We start from the raw sequence: 26,815 nt of genomic DNA on the forward strand, positions 1-26,815 counted from the left end.
AGTGATTCTCTGGAGCAGATTGAGCTGACCTTGTCAAAACACGAGGCACAATGTGTTAAAGTTTTCTTGTTCAAATCTACAAAACAGTTGGTGTCTGACATGGTTATTTCAACAGTTAGTCAATCAAGGGATCTCTTATATACACTTCCCCAGTCAGAACAGTGCATACCACAATCTTTGATGTATCAGTTGTGGGTGACTGACGGGTTAAGATCAGCGTCCAATGACAATGTTTGTACTGACCTGTGATAGGTTGAGATCAGCATCCAATGACAATCAGACCTGTCAACCTTTAGTCAAGAGAAAGCAGGAGGTGTGTGTTGAAAAAGCAGGAGATTTTGTCAAAAAGCAGGCGATTTTTTAAATTCACACCATTTAACCCAAAATCGCAAGATTTAAAAAAAACATTATTACAATAAGTTATATGAATACTATATAATGTCATATATATTTCTTAACCATAGATGTTGGCATTAAAAAAAAAAAAAAAAAAATGTAAAACATTTTTTTTTTTTTTAAAGTTTAAATATTATTATGATTTAATACATATTTAAAAAAAAATATATATGAACATGAACAAAAAATAAAAAATTTAATTAGTACATTTACGGTATTACACTTACAGCCTTACAGGTTGCGTTACATTATCATTTGTGGTTAGTGTACCCAAGTACCAAAGACAAATTTATATAAATCTTATAAATTAATATTCAGTTTTTACTATAATGAGGAACGGTGGCGTGGTACTTATTTAAAATCATTATAATGATGCAATAAACATTGTATTTTTATTAATCATAAGTAAAACCTCACGACGGACATCGTGTGAAATATACCGGAATTATACCCATTTCCGTGAGTAACTTTATGTCAATGTCAAACACAACATTTTTTAATTGTTCAAAAATAATTTCTTGAGGAGTACCCTTATAACCAACATTTTACTGCTCAAACATACAAAATTAACTGACACAAGTATGTTTATACAGCTAATTGCTCTTTTCATTGTCTTGCTGTGACATGTGATTTTAACAAGCATCATGTGTATCGCTGTCAACTCGGAGTCTGGCAGTTCAGATTCGTCATAGTTGCATTATGTAATCCAGTGGGAAGACATTTTACAATTCAGAGGTGTTATTAGAACTAAATTGGATAGTTTTATTTTATTTTATATGCAACACTGAATGTCAATACACAAAAAGGTAGAGTTACTTCCCTTATGTTATTTTGACCAAAGAGGATCGATTTTTTTTTTATGCTTACAAAAATGTCATTTAACAGGAGAAACTGTCTCTCGCACAGGAGAAAGGAGATTTGATCAAATACCGGGAGGGTTGACAGGTCTGATGACAATGTTTGTACTGACCTGTGATGGGTTGAGATCAGCATCCAATGACAATGTTTGTACTGACCTGTGATAGGTTGAGATCAGCATCCAATGACAATGTTTGTACTGACCTGTGATAGGATGAGATCAGCGTCCAATGACAATGTTTGTACTGACCTATGATAGGTTGAGATCAGCATCCAATGACAATGTTTGTACTGACCTGTGATAGGTTGAGATCAGCATCCAATGACAATGTTTGTACTGACCTGTGATAGGTTGAGATCAGCGTCCAATGACAATGTTTGTAAGCTCTTCACTGGGCTAGCCATCTTGATGAGTCGAGTGAGCGTTGGAGCGCAGTCGATGGGTAGCGAGTCGAGAATGGTTTGTTTTTCAACCATTAGCAGCATACCATGGTAAGGTCTGCAAATACAACACAACTGTTATTAACTGACAAATTAACTCTTTTATTGTAACATGTAAGCCTCAAAGCTGTGTTTGGTATCTATCTCAGTGAAACAGCATCTGCCGAAAATGTGAATAGTATCATTCTTAATAATAATGGGTGACTTTTGTAGCATCACAGTCATATCACACGTTAGATACTGATTTAATTAGAGACATCAGATTGACAGTTCCAAGGTCTCCACGGATATTATAGTACTCGGGGAGCATGGGTCAGGTCCAGCAAGACTCTAGTCCATTCACAGGACTTTAGTAACCATGCAATGAAGAGCACTCTTATTTAATTATGTTTTAACATCATTTTGCCACATGCTTGCAGCCGGTTACATTATAGGGCTATGAATATATTGTGGAATGCAATACAATGGCAGGATTTGGCATTCATGTTGAGCACTGGAATTAACATGCATAATGCTAGTTTACTTTATTCCTTAGTCTCGTTATCATCTAGTGTCGGGTATTTGGCTCTGGATGGAGTTTGACTCTTGAGTACTTGTATTTTGGACTTGTTAAGATACTATTCCAAGGTGATGTTCTAGATATTAAAGCCACACCATCCAATGAAATTAACATTGCAGAAATTGACTGTCTTATCGGTTGACTGTGTGAGTTTAATCACTGTACATATTAGGTTTTAAATCTTTAAGAAATAGAATTCTACACTAGTGTCCGTTATATACCACATACCTTAAAAACATATCCAGTTCGCTTTCAGTCACCACTTACCTCAAAGCTGCAAGGCACCTGTGGATGACCTCAGGCTGAAATTATGAACACAGCAAAAAGATATAACCAACTAAACTTAATAACGCTCAAAACTAAATTATTAACACCTAATAATGTAAGACAATAAAATGCTGGCATGAAGAAACAAAAATGTAGACATACCTGTATAGTCTTAGTAGAATATCTTGCTCAACTCAGTGTTGACATTTGAAAATGTACTCACCAAACCCAATGATATGTGATGGCTGACTCAATTATTTAGGATTACAAAAGGGTACGATCGATGTATGTGAGCACTGTACCAGATCTATATTGGTCTTATATGTATGAAAGAGTAGAACAATTTGGTTCTAAAATCAAACTGGAAGAGTTGAAAGCAACATTTATATGGAGAAAACCAACCTCTATGTGGAGAAGTTTTGTGCCCAGCTGAATTGTGTGAATCTTGTGTGGCAGACAGAAGTTAATTTCCACCCACTTGTTCATATGGAACTGAACGATGCCAGTAGCCAACACACTGAAATAAAGTTTAACAGGACATGCCAATATTAATATTAGTTTACATGCAAAGATGAAAAGTGTTTTAACTAATAGACAATGGGAACAAACCTATATTTTAACGTCTGAAGATGACAGAGATTTTCAAGTAGACTCAAACACAAAATACACAAACAAAAATACACACAACTACATACACACACACACACTTACACAAACACACCTGTGTACACAAGAGACACACACCTGTGTACACAAGACAGATACACCTACACAAAGACATGCATGCCTACACAAACACACATGTGCACACAGACATACATAGCTACACACACACAAACATGTGCACACAGACACACACCTACACAAACACACATGTGCACACAGACATACATAGCTACACACACAAATATGTGCACACAAGACAAACACACCTACACAAAGACATGTTCACACAGACACACCTACATGTACACACCTACACAAACACACGTTCACACAGACACACACCTACACAAACACACATACGCAATGTATGCACAAAAACAGCCAACCCGTCTCAGTCATAGACAGACAGACCACCAGACACAGACAGAAACAGTAAGACAGACAGACACAGTAAGACAGACAGACACAGTAAGTAAGACAGATACAGTAAGACAGACACAATAAGACAGACAGACAGTAAGGCACACAGACAGACATAAACAGTAAGACAGACAGACACAGTAAGACAGACAGACACTGTAAGACAGACAGACACAGTAAGACAGACACAGTAAGGCACACAGACAGACAGACATAAACAATAAGACAGACAGAAACAGTAAGACAGACACAGTAAGACAAACAGACAAACAGATACAGTAAGACAGACAGACACAGATTGAACACAAAGCATTAAACAGTTTATTACATCCTGCCTATTTTGTTCTTAAACTGACTGGAAAAGTGTCTGAAAACTTGTTACCTGTTGTAGATCATTTTGTGTTAAAACTGACTGGCAAAGTGTCTGAAAGCTTGTTACCTGTTGTAGATCATTTTGTGTTAAAACTGACTGGCAAAGTGTCTGAAAGCTTGTTACCTATCATAAACCATTTTGTTTGTAACCTGACTGGCTAAGTGTCTGAAAGCTTGTTATACCTATCGTAAACCATTTTATTTCTAACCTACCTGGCCAAGTGTCTGAAAGCTTGTTACCTATCGTAAACCATTTTGTTTGTAACCTGACTGATCAAGTGTCTGAAAGCTTGTTATACCTATCGTAAACCATTTTGTTTGTAACCTGACTGGCCAAGTGTCTGAAAGCTTGTTACCTATCGTAAACCATTTTGTTTGTAACCTGACTGGTCAAGTGTCTGAAAGCTTGTTACCTTTTGTAGATCATTTTGTGTTAAAACTGACTGGCAAAGTGTCTGAAAGCTTGTTACCTGTTGTAGATCATTTTGTGTTAAAACTGACTGGCAAAGTGTCTGAAAGCTTGTTACCTGTTGTAGATCATTTTGTGTTAAAACTGACTGGCAAAGTGTCTGAAAACTTGTTACCTGTTGTAGATCATTTTGTGTTAAAACTGACTGGCAAAGTGTCTGAAAGCTTGTTACCTGTTGTAGATCATTTTGTGTTAAAACAGACTGGCAAAGTGTCTGAAAGCTTGTTACCTGTTGTAGATCATTTTGTGTTAAAACTGACTGGCAAAGTGTCTGAAAGCTTGTTACCTATCATAAACCATTTTGTTTGTAACCTGACTGGCTAAGTGTCTGAAAGCTTGTTATACCTATCGTAAACCATTTTATTTGTAACTTACCTGGCCAAGTGTCTGAAAGCTTGTTACCTATCGTAAACCATTTTGTTTGTAACCTGACTGATCAAGTGTCTGAAAGCTTGTTATACCTATCGTAAACCATTTTGTTTGTAACCTGACTGGCCAAGTGTCTGAAAGCTTGTTACCTACCGTAAACCATTTTGTTTGTAACCTGACTGGTCAAGTGTCTGAAAGCTTGTTACCTTTTGTAGATCATTTTGTGTTAAAACTGACTGGCAAAGTGTCTGAAAGCTTGTTACCTGTTGTAGATCATTTTGTGTTAAAACAGACTGGCAAAGTGTCTGAAAGCTTGTTACCTGTTGTAGATCATTTTGTGTTAAAACTGACTGGCAAAGTGTCTGAAAGCTTGTTACCTATCGTAAACCATTTTGTTTGTAACCTGACTGGCCAAGTGTCTGAAAGCTTGTTACCTATCGTAAACCATTTTATTTGTAACCTGACTGGCCAATTAGTGTCTGAAAGCTTGTTACCTATTGTAAACCATTTTGTTTGTAACCTGACTGATCAAGTGTCTGAAAGCTTGTTATACCCATCGTAAACCATTTTGTTTGTAACCTGACTGGGAAAGTGTCTGAAAGCTTGTTATACCTATCGTAAACCTTCTTGAGTTCCTGCGCCAACTGACTCCTCTCTAGGATCAGCTTGTAGGGAGACACGAGGCAGTCTGAAATACAGTAACAAACTTCACATACAGGTGCATACTCTATATATACAGTTAATATGTTAAACAGAAATACAGACACACAGGAAGACAGAAGACAGTGTGAGAGAGAGAGAGAGAGAGAGAGAGAGAGAGAGAGAGAGAGAGAGAGAGAGAGAGAGAGAGAGAGAGAGAGAGAGAGAGAGAGACACACACACACAGACATAGTGAGAGAGTGAGAGTGAGAGAGAGAGAGAGAGAGAGAGAGAGAGAGAGAGAGAGAGAGAGAGAGAGAGAGAGACAGACAGACAGAGAGAGAGACACACACACACACAGACAGAGAGAGAGAGAGAGAGAGAGAGAGAGAGAGAGAGAGAGAGACAGACAGACAGACAGACAGACAGACAGAGAGACACAGATTAAATTAGCTTAAGATTCTTAGTGATGAGCGCCGAAACATTACAATTTTCATATTATCGAGTTATTTGATATACATGTATAATATCACTTAACTTAAAGGTGCTTTATAATTTTTATTTTTTTATTTTTTTATCACAGATAAATGTAAAAATAAGGAAATAAGACATTTGCAATTAAGGTTATATGCAACCTATATGCAGGGCTGTACAAAAGTACTTGTCTACTCGTCCCAGATGAGTAAACATTTGCTCAGACAAGCAAAATTTATAATTCAGTCGTCTGCAGGGCAACCAAAATTTCCGAACACAAACTGCCTCTTTATCCCTTTTGTACCCTTACAATTTTTGTAATTCTGTATTCTGCACCAAGCGGCGTCTGTCATTTTAAAGCTTGGCCAAGACTGCGAGGCTGTTCACAGACTTCGACTGGTTGAGCAAGTAAATAAACTATGACTGACCCATGGAGCTTAATTTCATTAACATTTCCTGTTGATAAGCACATAGGCTTCATTTTGCGTGGGCTTAAATACGGGAAATGGCGTTTGCACATTACTCATACAATCCTTGTCTTGTGTCACCCAGTTTTCATTAGAGCATGAATTTAGGACATCATCTACCTGATGTTGATGGATTACCTCAACTTGCATTTGCAAAATCATAAATAGTTTACCCCGGTGACCAGTTGTGTTGCAATGGTTGGAACTAGAAAAAAACCCAACCAACTGGATCCACCGAGGTGGTTTGATCCTGCGGCACAAGCACCTCATGCTAGTGCTCAACCGAGTGAGCTAAATCCCACACATTTGAGTGATTAGATTTAAACAAACATTCCTTTCCTTTACCTTCGGGCAGTGCTGCAACCTCATCGTTGGCGGCCATCATGATCTTGGCTTGTAGCGACAGATACTGGCACCGACGCTCCTCGTGTCCAATGGCAACTGTCAGCTGTTTTGCCAGCTCTAAATAACTGTCGTTCACTGAAGTGCTTACCTCAGCCTGAAAAGTAAACAAAAAACACATATTGACTTTCAGTATATTTAAAATTAAAACCCACTGTATAGAAGATTTCTGAATGTATCATGGGATGATGTGTAAACCTTTGTTGAAACAATCTTCAGAAGTCATCTGTGAAACTGGCTACAATAACATGTCTCTATAGTAAAGAATTACTGAACTGTTTACTGGCGCTTAATCACAAATCAAAGTAGGTTATGAAAAAAACACGTACCCCAGAAATGTTAATATTGATAGTCTGGTACTGAGAATGGCCTGGAAGAATTATATAGGGTTACACAATATGGTCTCAAAAGGTCACCCTCATTCAAAATGTATGGAAAGCATCAGTTGAAACCATATCAAACAAGCTAGCCCAAGTGAGAAACACACCGGGATGCCAGCAGGATTTACTGGGATCCCAGTGGGATAGACTGGGATAGCAACGGGAAATAAAGTTCTGGCTAGGATCTTGTATTCTTGGTGGGATCCCGTTGTACAAATAGTGGGATCCCGTTGTACAAATAGTGGGATCCTGGTTGTCATACCGGAATTTTTAGCTAAAAGTGGGATCCTGGTCATGGTACCGGGATTTGGTCATTATACCAGGATAAAATGTAAGTCACTGGTAATTTTTATTTTTAATTAACTGTAACTTTGGTGAGGTGGGTTAGAGGTTTGTCAGTGTGTGTCCTGCCTGGTGGAATTGGAAAGGAAAACAAAAACAAAAACACATGGGGAGCTAGGGCCTCAGGAGTCCAAAATATTGGACTCAGTACTCAAGGGTCAAACTCAGCCCAGACGCGAGTACTCTACCCTTACAGTAGATGATAACGAGACTAAGGAATAAAGTAACATAGCATTATGCATCATATTTCCAGCACTGAACATGGATGCCAAATCATGCCATTGCATTGCATTGCACACATTCAACTTTTGTCTCATAGCCCTATAATGTAACTGCATGGCTGCTAGCATATGGCAAAATGACATAATAAAAACATCTCATTAAATGAGACTGCTCTTCCTTGCATGGATATTCAAGTCCAGGGAACGAACTCGAGTCTTGCTAGACTCGGCCCAGACCTGAATATTCACGGACTTGTAGAGACCCTAGAACAAGAGATAAATGTAGCATCGTTTTATCTCTGCTTAATTACCGGTAAGTGTTTTTGTAGTATACAACTGCTTACAGTGAAGACAATTATTTAATTTATTATTATTAATTATTACGTATTTAACATTTCTATTGTATTTCCATTTGCATTTATACAGAACAGCATGTTAGCCTTTAATTTCAAATTGTAAGACTAACTGACGGAACAGATCATGCAAGATATTTCAGGACTGTCTAATATTTCTTTTACATTCACCGGGGTATATGAACAACAAAAATCATATGCAATCTGGGTGAATCGGCGAAGCTGTTTACATATAAATTTGCAAATAATATATTTTTTTTTCATTCCCTGATGAACATTAAAGACATAACAGATAAACTTTGTAATTAAACTTAAAACATACATACAAATAATAACATTAAAAGTTCATATTTAATTCAGAATTTTTCATCTGTTTTATAAACAATAACGCGCGTTCAACAAGACAACATCTCACTATAAAGTGACATCATCAGATATGACTTTCCCAGACAACATTATTTTTACATCCATTGAGAACTGAACAGACATGCATTGCAATGGCTGGACCAATGGGTTCATTTAAATTGTAATGAAAATAAGAGAAATTGAATTCTATGACATCGTTCACCTTGAGGACAAAGACTACATTGACTGTGATGATCATGTGACCAGATGTCGACTGTTTAGACGCCACGTGATGTAACTGCATCGGGTAGCCGATAAAACGAAGGTCGTCTATCGTCAAGTCAAACTTTTCCTTACACAGGGAGGGCGATTTCACTGCTAGCAGGTTTGCAAGGATGTTATCAAAAAACCTGGCAAAACAAACACGACTGAAGACATTAAAACACATTTTGTAAAATCTCACACCACACTATGGTTTGATTGTTATGACAAATTGTTGTGAAAAGTTTTAATCTTTGTTTAAATTGGAAACATTTTGAACATACATGTACATGTCCATATATATATATGCCAGACATAATATACCATATCAACAAGCCAAACTGCATTTGGCTAACAACAAAAACACAAATACGATACTTAGCAAAAACATTGACAATTGCCAATAAACTGTCAATCACCAAAGATTGATGTACGTTTTTTAAAGATTATTATAATTAAGGAACAGAAACAGCTGAGTTGTCTGACATGTGGTGATCAAGGTATTTACTCGTTACCAAGAAACAAGAGTTTTGAGTTAACCCCTCTCCCACAACATAAAACATGTGGTCTCACACCATAGAACTTTATACCAAATAAATATTAATCTTTCTCAATTTAACCTTTACATATGTAGTTCAACAATATTGTAATTACCTGCAATATACTATCATCATCAATCTCTATATATTTGGACTCGGATTTCAAAAATGTTCAGATTTCAGTTGTCACACATGTATGTATGAGAAGTTTGTTTTGTTTAAAGACACCACTGGAGCACATTGATTAATTAATCATCGGCTGTTGGATGTCAAACATTTGGTAATTCTGACATGTAGTCATCAGAGGAAACCTGCTACATTTTTTCTAATGCAGCAAGGGATCTTTTATATGCACTTTGCCACAGACAGGAAAAGCACATACCACAGCTTTTGTCTAGTTGTGGTGCACTGGTTGGAATGAGAGAAAAACCCAATCACTTTAATGGATCCTTCGAGGTGGTTCGATCCTGCGACACAAGCACCTCAAACGAGCACTCAACCAACTGTATATGAGGACATAATTTTACTGTCATAATCACTGGCTATAAGAAAAAGCCCAAACTGTTTGTTCTCGTGTTAACAACTGTACCAGCTAGGTGTTTAGATTTCATAGAAACAATCATTTCTGGCAGTGGTAGAATTTACCTGTCAGTTCAGTGCTCGTTTGGGTTGCAGGATCGAACCACCTCGGTGGATCCATTCAGCTGATTGGGTTTTTTCTTGTTTCAACCAGTGCACCACAACTAGTCAAAGTCTGTGGTATGTGCTTTCCTGTCTGTGGGAAAGTGCATACAAAAGATCCCTTGCTGCAATGGAAAAATGTAGCAGGTTTCCTCTGATGACTAAGTGTCAGAATTACCAAATGTTTGACATCCAATAGGCGATGATTAAGTAATCTATGTGCTCTAGTGTTGTCAATAAACGTCGCCACCATTACCACTACTACATGAAAAAACGTTATCCATGGGTTCTGATCATAACTGTGCTACGAGCACGGACTAAAGAAAGTGTTTAATTCACATAACATTGGAAATCCTGAGGCATGTTAGAGTACATACCATTTTCTATCAGAAAATAAATTATCATATTTTTAATTGGTACAGTCCAAACATCAAGCGGGGGTAACTTATTCATGGAAAACCTTGCAGCCTTATTTGTATACACTGTAAGAAAAGTAAAGCTTACCAAGCGAGAGGTCCACTTCCTTTAACCGGGCTTCTGAAACAAACAAAACACAAATCATGTTAGAAATTGGCAGCCATCTTTAATTTGTAATAGGAAACAAAATACAAGTTTATTATAACAATAAATTATGCTCATTAAATAAAATTTCCAAATCTGCTTTCAGATACATGCATTCATATTAAAAGACATAAAGTAATAAAGTAATTGCATATTTAATGTAAAGCAAACATGTAATTATTTACAGGGCTTCTAGATTATGGTAGCCTCACTCCCATGGCTAGTGATATTCATTGTTGGGCTAGTAAATAAAATACTATTGCCATGCCCGACAGCTATTGAAATTTATTTTGGTCAAATGTTGCAGTAAAGTCCATTTTGTAAATATGAATAAGCTGCCCCACCCCAAGCCCTCAAATGTTAGTGTTTCTAAGCTCTATCTCCCTCTTTATATATATCAGATAATTACTATTATTTAGTAAAATTGTATTGACTTAAAGAGAAGTAGGGCTAGTGAATTTTTAATTGTGGCTAGTAAGTTTTTTTTAAATCACTGATCCCATGGCTAGTGGATTTTATTAACATTCTAGAAGCCCTGTTATTTGTATTAATAGCTAAAATCAAGTAAAACTATTAATAAACTTCAATCTAGCAAAATGACTTGTATGTTTGTCTTTAAGAAATGATGAAAATAAAATACTAACTTGTGTTGCAAATGTTGAAGAGCATACGGATTTCCAAGTGCTGAAAAAACAACCACTCATTAATAATTAGCTGACAGAGTTATTAACAATATGTGTATTTTTGTGTGTACACACACACACACACACACACACACACACACACATTTGGCACCCCTAGACCACTAATAGTTTTGTGCCACTCGTTTAGGCGTCCACAAAACAATTTCATAATGGGCAAGACATGTTGTAACTTCATATTAAAACATGGCCACGTTCATGTATGTGCAGGCATGGCGTAAGTAAGTGAACATATGTGGAGGAGGCTGACTGGTTGAGATTTTCGACTGGGGCTCAGGGACATGTTCCACCGAGAGAAGGAGGTTGACTGGTTGAGATTTTCTACTTGGGCTAGCTAGGGGACATGCCCCACCGAGAGAAGGAGGCTGACTGGTTGAGATTTTCGACTGGGGCTAGCTAGGGGACATGCTCCACCGAGAGAAGGAGGCTGACTGGTTGAGAGTTTCGACTGGGGCTAGCTCGGGGACATGTTCCACCGAGAGAAGGAGGCTGACTGGTTGAGATTTTCGACTGGGGCTAGCTCGGGGACATGTTCCACCGAGAGAAGGAGGCTGACTGGTTGAGATTTTCGACTGGGGCTCAGGGACATGTTCCACCGAGAGAAGGAGGCTGACTGGTTGAGATTTTCGACTGGGGCTAGCTCGGGGACATGTTCCACCGAGAGAAGGAGGCTGACTGGTTGAGATTTTCGACTGGGGCTCAGGGACATGTTCCACCGAGAGAAGGAGGCTGACTGGTTGAGATTTTCGACTGGGGCTCAGGGACATGCTCCACCGAGAGAAGGAGGCTGACTGGTTGAGATTTTCGACTGGGGCTAGCTCGGGGACATGTCCCACCGAGAGAAGGAGGCTGACTGGTTGAGATTTTCGACTGGGGCTCAGGGACATGTTCCACCGAGAGAAGGAGGCTGACTGGTTGAGATTTTCGACTGGGGCTCAGGGACATGTTCCACCGAGAGAAGGAGGCTGACTGGTTGAGATTTTCGACTGGGGCTAGCTCGGGGTCATGCTTCACCGAGAGAAGGGTGTTGACTGGTTGAGATTTTCTACTTGGGCTAGCTAGGGGACATGCTCCACCGAGAGAAGGAGGCTGACTGGTTGAGATTTTCGACTGGGGCTAGCTCGGGGACATGCTCCACCGAGAGAAGGGTGCTGACTGGTTGAGATTTTCGACTGGGGCTCGGGGACATGCTCCACCGAGAGAAGGAGGCTGACTGGTTGAGATTTTCGACTGGGGCTCAGGGACATGCTCCACCGAGAGAAGGGTGCTGACTGGTTGAGATTTTCGACTGGGGCTCGGGGACATGCTCCACCGAGAGAAGGAGGCTGACTGGTTGAGATTTTCCACTTGGGCTAGCTCGGGGACATGCTCCACCAAGAGAAGGGTGCTGACTGGTTGAGATTTTCGACTGGGGCTCGGGGACATGCTCCACCGAGAGAAGGAGGCTGACTGGTTGAGATTTTCCACTTGGGCTAGCTAGGGGACATGCTCCACCGAGAGAAGGAGGCTGACTGGTTGAGATTTTCTACTGGGGCTCGGAGACATGCTCCACCGAGAGAAGGAGGCTGACTGGTTGAGATTTTCTACTTGGGCTAGCTAGGGGACATGCTCCACCGAGAGAAGGAGGCTGACTGGTTGAGATTTTCGACTGGGGCTAGCTAGGGGACATGCTCCACCGAGAGAAGGAGGCTGACTGGTTGAGATTTTCGACTGGGGCTAGCTCGGGGACATGCTCCACCGAGAGAAGGGTGCTGACTGGTTGAGATTTTCGACTGGGGCTTGGGGACATGCTCCACCAAGAGAAGGAGGCTGACTGGTTGAGATTTTCCACTTGGGCTAGCTAGGGGACATGCTCCACCGAGAGAAGGAGGCTGACTGGTTGAGATTTTCTACTGGAGCTCGGGGACATGCTCCACCGAGAGGAGGAGGCTGACTGGTTGAGATTTTCTACTGGGGCTAGCTCGGGGACATGCTCCACCGAGAGAAGGAGGCTGACTGGTTGAGATTTTCGACTGGGGCTAGCTAGGGGACATGCTCCACCGAGAGAAGGAGGCTGACTGGTTGAGATTTTCTACTGGGGCTAATAAGGGGACATGCTCCACCGAGAGAAGGGTGCTGACTGGTTGAGATTTTCTACTGGGGCTCGGAGACATGCTCCACTGAGAGAAGGAGGCTGACTGGTTGAGATTTTCGACTGGGGCTAGCTAGGGGACATGCTCCACCGAGAGAAGGGTGCTGACTGGTTGAGATTTTCTACTGGGGCTCGGAGACATGCTCCCCTGAGAGAAGGATGCTGACTGGTTGAGATTTTCTACTGGGCCTCGGGGACATGCTCCCCCGAAAGAATTAAAAGCTACATATGTAGGTGGTCTGAAATTTATGCATTTTCTTGCATTCTACAAGTAAAATTTATCATTACAAATACTGACAAATGCAATATTTTAAAACTGCATGTTTCACGATGCATGTGCATACATTGAATATATAAACACAACTGACATAATATGAGTAGCCGTTAACAAAGGATAAAATTACTAATTTAGTATGAAGGACTTTGTATTAAAACGTAACTGAACTGTGGTTTCACTTTTGTCATTTCTAGATGGACTTGAGATCGGGTTGATCCTCCAGTGGAAAATGTTAAAAACATGATGGTCTAACATGCAATTTCTTGCTTTCTACAAGTAAAATTTATCATGGCAAATGCCAATATATGTAATGCTAACTTGTAATTTAAGTGACAAATATAAGTAAAAACAAACATTTCAGGTCAAAATCCAGGAATGCAAAAGTGCCCCCTCCACCCCGTCCCCCGCTGCAGATGCTCATGATGGCGGTGGGTTGGTGATCATTAGAATAAAGAGGCGATTTCACTACTAACTGGAAACGTTTTGTGATAGGCGGATGAATACAAACGTGTGTGTGTGTGGGGGGGGGGGGGGAGAGATTCTACAATTAGCAGAAAAAACTAGCAACATGCGGCTAAACAAGACACACATGAATGTACATGTATATAACATTGTTTTAGAAAATGTGAACATAAAACCCCTGAATAATCTATTGTTGATCTAATGCTAATTCTAAATAAGCAAATTAAAGGTGTTTACTGCAGGCTACTTAAAATAATTATGGTGGCTGCATTTAACTACTTATTAATTGTGACTACAAATGGTCGAATGGCAAAATCGTGATCAGTTACGCTACATGCCTGCAAACGTTTGGTTCTAAAATGAAAAAGTGAGGTGATATTTCTTAATTTAGAACCCCACAAGCTTAAAAGTGTGTGTGTGGGAGATGTGTGGGTTGAATTTACAACAGATATTTAGCATTCATAATAACAATGGTCTTTTGGTGTTTTGTTTTAATTTAACTGAAAACGTTATATCACAAACATGTTTGACAAGAAAGTGATAATAAAATCGGTCAAAAAATATTGAGTACACCATTACAAAATATTGGAGCTGCAGCAATGTTGCATCTATCATCCTATGTCATACTATGTGCTCGTCCTTCATACACAATCTATTAGACAAACGTAAACTACGATATATTCCATGAATTTTACACATCTTTTGTTGGATTATAATAAAAAATATACCATTAATTCTGGCCTGGAAACCCTGCCCCCTTCAAGTTTATCATTATATTTTTATTTCTGTCAGGTTTATTGAAAATAAATTGAAAAAACACATTTGCTTGAGCCGCCCCTACAAACGCGGGTACGGTTATAGAATATGTCCGCCACCTAAATACAACCATTTAAGTACTATACACTAAATAACGAATATGTAATTTTCGATAATTTTAAATCCCAAACGCGCGTCTAGTCTGAAAGAAAAGTATTGTCTTAATATGCATCTACCACTTACACGCCTGTATCAGTTTCTAGACGTTTTGTACCCAAACCCGTTCGTACCATACCGTTTCGTAACCACTAGCATACCAGTTCGTAACCAATTAAATAATGTCATACATTACACCTAACATTAATATATTTTTTAAATATCCAATTATAATGTTATATTACAAACATATTGTAACATTTAGCAAAAAACGAACTGGTATGCCGATGTTCCTCTGGTTACGAACTGGTTAGTTCACCAAGGTAAACATCTACGGTCCGTTTTTTAACATTTTGACATTTATTGGACCCGTTACGGCACAGCAATAAACATCACAATAATAAATATCGTGCCGGAGACGTTTATCTTGATGAACTACGAACTGGTATGCCTTTGGGTACGAACTGGTATGCTTTTGGGTACGAACCGGTATGGTACGAAACGGTATGGTTACGAAACGACCTGATACCCCTGTATCAACAAAAGGTCGCCTTTATGTAGCACCTTTAATTCATGTTATCATATAAAACGAATCGTCAACAAAAACGTAAAGTGAAAGTAGACAGTTCTACCACTGTTAAACAGAGGCTACTTTCCGACTTCCGGCAATCCGGGTCTGTGACCTGTTCCATATTTGCTGTACGCCATTACACTAACACAATACCTTTTGAGGACACCTTTTTGCTTTCTTCGTATTCGTATGGATACTTAAACAGCAGTCTCTCGCCCCTCGTCCCAGAGGTAACCAGGAGAACCCCTAATATAGAGTAAGGCTCACCACTCATTTTTCTGCAACACGGAAATAGATTACATTTATGTAAAATTCGAATTCGGACTCGGAAAGGAAAATACTCAGGATATTTATTATCATGATTTTTTATTTTTTATTTTTTTATTATTATTTTTTACTATAAACTAACAATACGAAATTCATAAATAATCCAATACAGAAATAAGGAAATCTTGTCTGAAAAGAAATCGGTCAAATGTATTAACCATTGGTATGAGACGCAAACACACACTTAGACACTGTAGCGGATCCCCCTTTTCCAACACTGATAAAACCGTGTGCTCGTTATGTCGTTATGGAACGTAATCCACACGGAACAGCGAGAAGGAAGGAAATGTGTTATTTAACGACGCACTCAACACATGTTATGTACGGTCATGGGCGTATGGGGACTCTTTGATTTAGGGGGGCTGGAGGGGTTGATGTGCCCGAAATTTTACCCAGATAAAAACTGCCCGAATTTTCCACGCCCATGTGTACGGTTATATAGCATCAGGCATAGGGGATACCATGGGCGTAGGCTGGGGGGGTTCGGGGGGTTCGGACGAACCCCCCCGCTGAAGCAAATGGTCCGCTTTCAGAAGTAAAATATTACTATTTTTTTTTTTTTTTTTTTTTTAATTATTATTAAATTTTGTTTAACACAGTGCTGTATATGGCTCTATATTCATATAGGCGTCCATGCGTGCCCGTCGCTTGTTATTACATAGTTTTATTTTGTTATAAAATAATGTAGTACACCGAGCTCATGTTAAGCTTTCGAAATGTATGGTCATCAACAAGGATATGACGTCAGACGTTGACGAAAATATGATCCAAAGACATAGAAGCCTGGTGATTTCGAATTCCAAACGTAAGTACTTGCAAATGACACAGCCCAACTACATGTACCTATATGCACTAGTAGCGGCAGTATACTTATTTCAGTTGTTTTCCAGCCTAATTTTGTTTTGTTCAAAGGATAAGGAACATACACACTCGTTTTCAATATTTGATGCGCAAGCCAAAAATTAAAGCCGCATTATCGCCCAACCATACTATCCAAAGACATCTTATCTGCTCAGTGGTGTAGGAAGGTGATTTCCAAACGTAAGTAGGCCTACTTGCAACAGATATTCCCCCAACTATCAATATGCACTTAGACTAGTAGATATAGTATACTTATTTCAGTTGTTTTCCGGCCTAATAAATTGTTTTGTTCAAAGGATAAGGAACATACATGTAGCACTCTATTTTGAATATGTGACACGCAAGCCAAAATTAAAGTCGCATATCGCCTAACCATGTTATCCAAAGACAGTGCTCCACAACTAGTTAACGAAGGTCATGGTATGTGTTATCCTGTCTGTGGGATGTGCATACAAAAGAGCCCTTGCTGCTAATCGGAAAGAGTAGCCTATGTGTAAACATAATTATGGTCCTTGACCATATGTCCGACGCCATATAACCGTAAATAAAATGTGTTTAGTGTGTCATTAAATAAAACATCGGCAGTGTCGTACCGGATATACGTTTTTTCATTGGTTCGTATCGATAATTTGATGTAATTTTAGTAAGCGACGCCAGCTTCTCTGATAGCACAGTGCATTTTACTTCATAAACATGTTGGTAATAAATAAAATACCGCACTCGTTTCACTAGATATCATTAATTTTAGAAAACTCATGAACTTCCCAAAGTATCTGACCTCACTTTCGTTCGGTTAGATACCTTTGGGAACTTCATTCGTTTCGTAAAAATGATATCTAGGGAAAACCTGTTTAGTACTCTCTTGCTCACTCTCTTTTCCCCCATCTCCCTCTATCTCATGCATACGTGTCCACACACACACACACACACATACACACTTGACATTGACAACTTACCTTAAGCTTAAAATGTCCAGTACTCATGGCGACTGTCATTTTAGAGTAGGCCTACACGATAGGTTTTATTAGCGAACAAACAAGAGCTTTTTAAAATAATTTTTGTGGTCATATTTTACTGTAGGAAACATGCTAACAATGTAACTTTAAATAAAACAGTAGAGCTAGTGTTGTTGCCTAGTTAGGCCTCGCATTATTGATAATATATACTGTAGTTCAACTCGAACCTTTGATCGTTGTACTCCGTTTTGAATTACGTATGCAACTTTCTATTCCAATCCAATACAATGGAATAAATGAAAGTATAACTTAGTGTGGTTTTAAATTGTTTGCAGCAAACATTCGAGATGGGCAGGCCAGAGAAAAGAAAACAGGAACTGAAAATTGCATCCAAGAGATGTCAATCCCTGGATAAATTCTTTAACAATAAACGACCACGACCAAGAGAAGGGCAAACCCAACAGGCACCACGAGAAGAACGCCCGACTCCTGACGAAAAAAGTAATCCATCAGAATCGCCATCAGGGTCTGCTAGCGAAGGATACAAAGAAGAATCCCAAACCAAGACACCTACTGCAACAATTAACGATATTGGACATATCATTACTGCAACAATGTCAGTACTAGATATTAAAAAAGCAATTGAAGGACTCTCTGATGGAGAAAAATATACACTAATCAAACACCATAGCCAGCCGTCCGAAACATATACATTTCCTATAATATATGTTGGTGGCTGTAACCGCAGTTTTAAACTCAGCTGGTTGAAGGAATATCAATGGTTAGTTTATAGCCAAAAACTCGATGGTGCCTTTTGCATCATGTGTTCACTTTTCTGTATGAATCGAGAAGGGAAAGGGCAATTTGTCAATCGGCCATTTATAAATTGGCAAAAGAAGTCCGAAAAGTGCAAAAGCCACGAAAGCAACGAGTACCACCAAGAGGCAATGCAAATTGCAGACACGTTCATCAAAAGTATTGAAAATCCTAATGCCACTATTCCAATTTTGATGGAAAACAATAGGTCAAAGAACATTGACAAAAACCGAGAAATACTTCGATGCATTGCAGAAGCAATTGTGTATTGTGGCAAGCAAGGTATAGCATTACGTGGGAAGAACGAACACTTGGAGGATGAGAAAAACAAACCCGGGAAATTTTCTCTCCTTGATCAAGGTACTGGCTAGGTATTGCTCAACCTTACATGAACATTTAATGGAGCCACAAATGAAATGTGTCACTTACTTGTCACCACAAACACAAAATGAGTTACTCGATGTTATAGGCAATCACATAATTCTCGGTGACCTTGTCCAAGAGATAAAGACAGCACAGTTCTATAGTATCATGGCGGATGAGGTGACATCTCATAACACTGAACAGCTGGCTCTGTGCGTCCGCTTCGTGGATTCAGATGAAAATATTAGGGAGGAGTTCATACAATTTTCAAAAGTGATTCGCACCACGGGTGAATATCTGGCCAATGAGATCATTCACATACTGGAAAACCTTGGTATACCATTGAAAGATATGCGTGGTCAAGGATATGATGGGGCGAGTAACATGTCATCTGGTCGAGTTGGCGTCCAGGCTAAAATCCGAGAGCATGCTCCATTAGCAACATATGTGCACTGTAGTGGCCATTGCTTAAATCTGGTTATAAGTCACGCCTGTAACATACCAGAAGTGCGTAACATGATCGACAAACTTAAGAACTGTTGCCTTTTTTTCCGAAATAGCCCAAAGAGAAATGAACTTCTTGAGTTGATTACAGCGATTAAAGTCGAGAACCAAACAAGGAGAAAAACTTTAATTGATCTCTGTCGGACCCGATGGGCGGAGCGCCAAAATGCCTACCAACACTTTTACCAGTGCTATTTCTTTATTGTTGATGCCCTACAGGTGATCGGCTACAAGATGCATCTTGAAGAATACAATGGTCTACATGAAGGTTTTGCAGAATTGTATTGGGATTGGAAAACACAGACCCGCAGTGATGCGCAGAAGTTGCTCACTGGTATAACAAGTTTTGGCTTTATTATAGTTTTCCTCACAGTCTACCAATATCTCTCACATCTTTCTGGACTTACTGTTCAGCTCCAAAGCTCCTCTCTGGATATTATTCATGCATATAATGCCGTGAACGATATTAAAGATATCTACAAGAAAGAGCGCCATGACGTTGACAGTAATTTCGAATCTGTAATTTTCAAACAGGCAGAGAGAATGGCAGCAAAAGTGGGTGTTGAGCCCAATAAGCCAAGGGTCAGTGGGAGACAGATATACCGTGCCAATAATGCTGCAAGTAGTACTGTACTGGAACACTACAAACTGAACTTGGCAATTCCTTTCTTGGATCATGTGTGTGAAAATTTAAACTCTAAGTTTTCTGGACTGGCTAAAACTGCAATTTCACTGCTAGGACTAGTACCATCTATACTTTGTGAAAACAACATGTCGATTGACGAAATCCTACGTATGTACAACGAGGATCTCCCATCACCCGAGGTGACCGACCTAGAATTGAAACGTTGGAAAATGCGATATGAAAATGTGTCACCTGAGAGGAGACCTTCTACTCCAGCTGCTGCGTTGAAGGATTGTGATGGAACCCATTTTCCTAACATAAAAACTCTTCTCAGGATCGCATGTACTATTCCAGCAACCTCCTGTGAGTGCGAACGAAGTGCAAGTTCATTAAGGCGTTTACATTCATATGCGAGGGCAACGATGGGGCAAGAACGCCTGTCTGCATTGGCACTCTTGCACATTCATTACGATAAGGAGATTGATCTTGACCGTGTCGTGAACGTGTTTGTACAATGTCATCCAAGGCGTCTTGAACTCTCATCGATAATTAAACCATAAACCAGTTACGATCTAGTAAGTGGAATTTCTGTGGTTTGTTGTTCGTTTGTATTGTTTCTTTGGGTTTTTTAAAATATATAATTGTAATATATATATATATGTATACGTTGTGTGTGTGTATGTGTGTGTGTGTGTGTGTGTGTGTGTGTGTGTGTGTGTGTGTGTATGTGTGTGTGTGTGTGAACAAGGGTCCACTTGGTTCATATCCGAACCCCCCCATGACCAGGTCACGCTACGCCCATGGATACCGGGGATGGTTGTCACACTTTTTATGTCGTTACATTTTTACAATTTATAAAATCTTATTGTCAACTGATTTTCTTGTAAAGTTGAAGTCGTTTATATCAGTCATATAGTGTAAAGGTAAATTTCGCCCAGCTTCATTTAAATATAGGATTCGGGCTATTGAGAATATTACAGTTATTAAGAGAACCTGCCCCGTTACGGGTTGTCACAGATCCTGAGGTTGGTTATCACTATGTGTTTAATGTATGAAAATACAATAAAACACAATCATTAGAAGTTCTTGTTATTGGATATCACAACTCAATGTCAAATTTAAGACTTTTATTAATTTAAAAATAAATAATATTTTCAACAAAATAATTACATGTATTTAATATGTCATACTTTAAACAATAACGATATACTTGAATTTTCAAAAGTATATGTATGTATGTATGTATTTATAAATATATGAATATATAGAGAATACTAAACGAGTCCCCGTGAGAGACCGTTTATATTACAACGAGTGTGTTTTCGATCGACAACACACGAGCTGTAATATAAACGGTCTCTCACGGGGACGAGTATAGTATTCTATTTATTACAACGCGCTACATTATTAATTTGAGTCGCCAAATATATTTTTTGTCTCTCACTAAACAGGACACTGAACGTAAACAAAATAGCGGAGTGATTCAGAGCGCATAACCCTTCTTTGCCTATGCACTCTTTTTATACTATTAAAGTATTTAGCCTATGCTTTCGCAATGTCATAGAGTCCCTCCATCCCAAAAATAAAAATAATTAAAACAAATAACACACACTAGTAGTAAACAGAATATTAGTTTAATAAACTATAATATAACAATCACTATTCAAAGTCCATCATTTGAGTTTTCTGCAAAACGTTTAAACTTTCAAAATTCAAAGCGCGTCGGTCTCAGTATCACGTGTGAGTTTTCGACGTTTGGGCTTGCTTTCAGGAGATTCAGTTTCATCGTTATTGTGTTTACAAAACTTAATTTTTATGGTTCCATCATATATTGGAGCAGAAAAAATTGAAGACAATTTGCCAAGAAGATTTGTAGAAGATGTAGTACAAGAATCAATCATTTTCGTTGAAGTTGTGTCTGTCGAGTGCATTTCCAAAGCACGTGACTGGTGGTCCGATACCGTGTTACTGAGAATATGACTAATTTCACTGTGCTGTGTTGTGGAAATGTGGCTGTAGTTATTTTATATGTAAAATGTTTTTGTTTTTTTAATTTGTTTTCTTTTTATTAATTGCATCTAGCCACGAACGTAAATTTTAATGGCATGTTGTTTATGAATGAGTTAAAGTAGTTCCGTGGATCATGTGATCGGAGGTCATGACCTCTCAAAAAGCATATCTCACATTGTGGGATATGAAAAATCTCTCACGGGTATCTCCGTCACCGCGGTGTAATAAATAAATAAATAAATATATATATATATATATATATATATATATATATATATATACATGTCCGATTTGACGGGCACAGGGGGAAAAAATCTGTTTTGGCCTCAGATTGTCTCTCATGCCGTTGCCTGGACTCCAATCGCTGGCACCCAATCGCTCACATTTCCTTGACTACCACGATTACCGCTTGGTCACCGAGACATTAAAGATGTCATGGAGCCTACAAACGTGTATATAACATTCGTTTTGGCCTCATATGTATGTATGTATATATATATGAATGTATGTATGTATATATGAATGTATGTAAACTTAATGACATTAATAAAATAAAAAATACATATAGAGCGAAAAAAATGCCAACTTTTGATATCTCAGAAAAATGCCGTGAATTCTTTGTAATTTAAATATGGCGGAATACAAACATTTCAAGCCACATACCTGTCTTAGTCCGTACGCTTACCCCGTTTCATGGAAGAGATATGGCCATTGTGACAACCAACCCATGTGACAACCAACCCCGGTCTCCCCTACCACACAGATATTGAAAGGAAACCCGGTGTCGCCACTTCATGGGCTACTATTTTCGATTAGCAGCATCCCACAGACAGGATAACACATACCACGGCATACCACGTGGTGCATTGGCTGGAGCGAGAAATAGCTCAATGGGCCCACTGACAGGGATCGATCCCAGACCGACCGCTTTACCACTGGGCTACGTCCCGTCCGAACAGCGAAAAAGACACCCAACCATTACTAACTTGGAGCTTGGGACTTTTTGCATGCATAAAAGGTCCCATAAATCACCCTCCATATTTAGTGAGGGGACCATCTGGGCCATCATAAAAATCAGGGTGGACATTATGATTCCTGGCAATAATTGAGAAATTTGACCTAATGTAGAAAATTAAAGGGACATTCCTGAGTTTGCTGCTTTGTAAGACGTTTCCGACTAATAAAATATTTCTACGATTAAACTTACATATTAAATAGATTTTCTTTTTTATAATATCAGTGTCTGTATACTCAATATGTTTCTGGTCGTCTTAATATTTGTAAGAAGCCCAAACTGGATTTTGTCTCCAAATAATTTCGTACGTATAAAAAAATATATTTTAGGAAATAAAATGAAATTTAACCTAGTATAACCACGTTTAATATACAGCCACATATATTTTACGCAGAAAAAATATATTTGATATGTAATTACAATCGTTAACAAGTCTCTGTTAGTCGATAACATCTTAAAAATTGCAGCAAACTGAGGAATGTCCCTTGAACATGGTGAAAAAGTGACCAAAAACTGGAGATAAGCGAAATTAAAATTGACTTATCTTGGCGAGATATCAATATATCATAGCATTTTACACACCAAAATGAAGCTTATAGTTTCCCCTATAAAATAAGATAAAGATGGTTTACATTGAATAATTTTCAAGGTCAAATTATGACGTCATGATGGTGTTGTCTTTAAATTACGACCCCCCCCCCCCAAAAAAAAAAAAGAAGAAAAAAAAAAGTAATAGACCCAAAAAAGTTCAGAATAAAGATAGGCATTGTTTATTTAGCTTTCCTGCAAGAAGACATCCTAGGTAAGCTTATAAAATCATAACCTTTGAAAAAGGTAACATATTAACTACTTAGATGACATTTGAACTTTTCGGTAAGAAGTCAAAAACTTTATATAACTTGAAATAATAATGTTCCATTTGGTAAATTTCATCATCTACCAATGCTAAAGTACAAATGGATATCTAGAAAACCCCGTTCTGACGTTAGGTGATCTTGATGGTCGGATATGGGGTCAAAGGTCATTAAGGTGCAACACTGTTTTCATAAATAGTCAAAACCATAGACAAATAATTGGCTCATCAATCAACGGACAATATCCATAATCCGTAATCGATTGGTGCCTTGAGGGACAATATCCATAATCCGTAATCAATTGGTGCTATGAGGGACAATATCCATAATCCGTAATCAATTGGTGCTATGAGGGACAATATCCATAATCCGTAATCAATTGGTGCTATGAGGGACAATATCCATAATCCGTAATCAATTGGTGCTATGAGGGACAATATCCATAATCCGTAATCAATTGGTGCTATGAGGGACAATATAATAGCCCAAAAAGGATTTTACTCCCTGTGCCAGTGCGTTAATAACTATGTATGCATTAGTAAGAAGAAGGAAATGTTTTATTTAACGACGCACTCAACACATTTCATTTACGGTTATATGGCGTCGGGCATATGGTTTAGGACCACACAGATATGGAGAGAGGAAACCCGCTGTGGCCACTTCACTTCACTTTTTCGATTAGCAGCAAGGGATCTTTTGTATGCACCACAGACAGAATAGCACATACCACAGCCTTTCATATGCCAGTCGTGGTGCACTGGCTGGAACGAGAAATAGCCTAATTGGCTCACCGACTAGGATCGATCCTAGACGGACCGCACATCAAGCGAGCGCTTTACCACTGGGCTACGTCACGCCCGTATGTATTAGTAAAACCCTAACCCTTGCTTGTATATATATATATATATATATATATATATATATATACACACACACACACACACACACACACACACAGACACACACACATACATACACACACACACATACAGATACACATACATATACACACACACACAGATACACACATACAGATACACACACACACATACATACACACACACACACACACACATACATACATACACACACACACATACAGATACACACACATACACACACACTCGATTAAAAAACATAAGGGAAACTGGATGAGATATTCATGTTATAAAAAAAAAAATTACAATATATTTTTTATTTGTTTTTATTCTGTTAAAAAAAAAACCCAAACATCCAATAGTATGTATACATGTATTCCTACGCTTATTTACAGAACTTGGCTGACGGTAAGAACGAAAGAAATTATTTTTGAGTGTTTTAAGGTACACTTCTTGTACTGTTTGTAATTACGCGATTTTATACCATTTTTGACTTTTATACATCGATAAATTCCTAAAAAATGAGAAACAATTCTTATATATCGTTACACCTTTTGTTACTACTTAAGGTTTCACGCTATGAGCGATCATCAGATAACGTGTAACTGCCATGTCGTTACGTCATGAAGCAGTGACGTCCCAATAGGTGCAGTGGGTACGGGCTATTCTTTTTCAGCTTAGCTTAGGTGGCTGTGTTAATCCATGTGGGTGGGTGTCGGCATTTGGATATAAGTTAATTTCTCATGTTCAGCGAGTTGGTTCCTATAGCTTTCAGTACTTCCAGCTTTTCCTCAATGCATAGATTGCACTGCCCCGTGCTTCTCTTGAAGGTGTTCACTTTCCTTATTACGCGCCACGTTATTGTGTACTCAGCGTTTTTTATTTTTAGTTTCCAAATGTATTATGACAGTTCTGTTTCCTTTTCGTACTTGCTGTGCATGAAGGACTTCTTGTGGTTGGCATACCTTTCTTTGAAGGATCCCCCTGTGAGGCCTATGTATGTCTTGCGTGGTGTGTTAGTGGTATGCACTGCAGCTTCATATATAACTGATTTAGTGAGGCAGTTTCCCTCAAGTGGGCAATCGTCTTTATTTCTGCAGTTGCATTTGTTCTCTGTTTGCTTGTTGCTGTCTTCGGCGACGATTTTAGCGTTGCGGTGTTGTATGATCGTTTTCATGTTCCTCATACAGCTGTAGCTTACTTTGACGTTGTTCCTGTTGAAGAGTTTGTGGTACTTGCTGCCGGTCGGGAAGTGCTTCTTTATTAGCTGTAGGAATATGTTCCCCACTGCACCTGTTGTGACGTCACTGCTTCATGACATAACAACAGGGCAGTTACACGTTACCAGATGATCGCTCATAGCGTGAAACTTTAAGTAGTAACAAAAGGTGTAACGGTATATATATTTATACTGGCTCCCCAAGAGATAGAGCACTATACCAGCCACACCAGGAAGACTATTGTATATATATATATATATATATATATATATATATATATATATATATATATATATATATATATATATAAATGTCTATATATGTATATATGTATATATATATATATATGTGTATGTGTATGTGTATACACTGTATATATATATATATATGTATGTATGTATTCAAGCTACAATATTTAATCTATGACTATAACATTGTATAGCTTTACGATCTATGTAAATTATCTTGAAATATAGACTTGATAATTGTTTTGTTATTCCGCAACTTAAGTTCTTGATTTAAGAACTTGAAAAACAGAAGAACTATTAAAGCCGTTTTTTATCATTTAAATTAGAAGTACTTACATTTTATTATTTGGAATATTAATTTTCGTACACCTGAAGTGCTTCTGGTCCTCCCAAGTTTTTGCAATACCGTACCGCAAAATGTTTTTTTTTCATAATTCTAAAAACGCACGTTCGTCTGAGAAGTAATTATAATTATTATTTTATTTTTATAATTCTCTATTTATATTTGTGTATTGATATACAAACATATACTCGTCCATATACAAATAGTTTACAAACAATTTATATATTTTATTAGCAGTATACAAAAAACAACAAAGGCA

The 26,815-nt window shown here is 38.4% G+C and overlaps 3 protein-coding genes across 4 annotated transcripts in view; 2 read left to right on the top strand and 1 right to left on the bottom strand.

Moving 5' to 3' along the window:
- Positions 1-15,841, bottom strand: part of LOC121378487 (GATOR complex protein NPRL3-like) — a 33,544-nt gene extending 17,703 nt beyond the window's left edge. The window contains exons 1-10 of one of the 2 annotated variants that reach the window (XM_041506679.1): positions 15,690-15,743; positions 11,127-11,166; positions 10,426-10,458; positions 9,886-10,046; positions 8,664-8,850; positions 6,743-6,896; positions 5,430-5,505; positions 2,924-3,038; positions 2,522-2,556; positions 1,597-1,753 (exon numbers count right to left, since the gene is read on the bottom strand). In XM_041506679.1, the coding sequence (XP_041362613.1) occupies positions 1,597-1,753; positions 2,522-2,556; positions 2,924-3,038; positions 5,430-5,505; positions 6,743-6,896; positions 8,664-8,744 (618 nt within the window). In that variant the 5' untranslated portion in view covers positions 8,745-8,850; positions 9,886-10,046; positions 10,426-10,458; positions 11,127-11,166; positions 15,690-15,743. Of the gene's footprint in view, positions 1-1,596; positions 1,754-2,521; positions 2,557-2,923; positions 3,039-5,429; positions 5,506-6,742; positions 6,897-8,663; positions 8,851-9,885; positions 10,047-10,425; positions 10,459-11,126; positions 11,167-15,689 lie in introns of both variants that reach the window. The other variant, XM_041506678.1, reaches the window with a different exon arrangement.
- A 505-nt stretch (positions 15,842-16,346) lies between these two features.
- LOC121378611 (zinc finger MYM-type protein 1-like) lies at positions 16,347-18,867 on the top strand. The gene is made up of 2 exons (XM_041506869.1): positions 16,347-16,398; positions 18,016-18,867. Exon 2 carries the CDS (start codon positions 18,028-18,030, stop codon positions 18,865-18,867), a length of 840 nt encoding a protein of 279 aa, XP_041362803.1. The 5' UTR covers positions 16,347-16,398; positions 18,016-18,027.
- Positions 18,868-18,907: 40 nt separating this feature from the next.
- Positions 18,908-20,548, top strand: LOC121378612 (52 kDa repressor of the inhibitor of the protein kinase-like). The gene has a single exon (XM_041506871.1). The coding sequence runs from the start codon at positions 18,908-18,910 to the stop codon at positions 20,546-20,548; it is 1,641 nt and encodes a 546-aa protein (XP_041362805.1).
- The last annotated feature ends 6,267 nt before the right edge of the window (positions 20,549-26,815 follow it).

The sequence above is a fragment of the Gigantopelta aegis genome, chromosome 8 (genome assembly GCF_016097555.1).
Source record: "Gigantopelta aegis isolate Gae_Host chromosome 8, Gae_host_genome, whole genome shotgun sequence".
NCBI classification, from domain to species: Eukaryota; Metazoa; Mollusca; class Gastropoda; order Neomphalida; family Peltospiridae; genus Gigantopelta; species Gigantopelta aegis.

Coding starts and splice junctions, on each gene's coding strand:
- LOC121378612 (XM_041506871.1), top strand. CDS start 18,908: ATGAAATGTGTCACTTACTTGTCACCACAAACACAAAATGAGTTACTC.
- LOC121378611 (XM_041506869.1), top strand. CDS start 18,028: ATGGGCAGGCCAGAGAAAAGAAAACAGGAACTGAAAATTGCATCCAAG.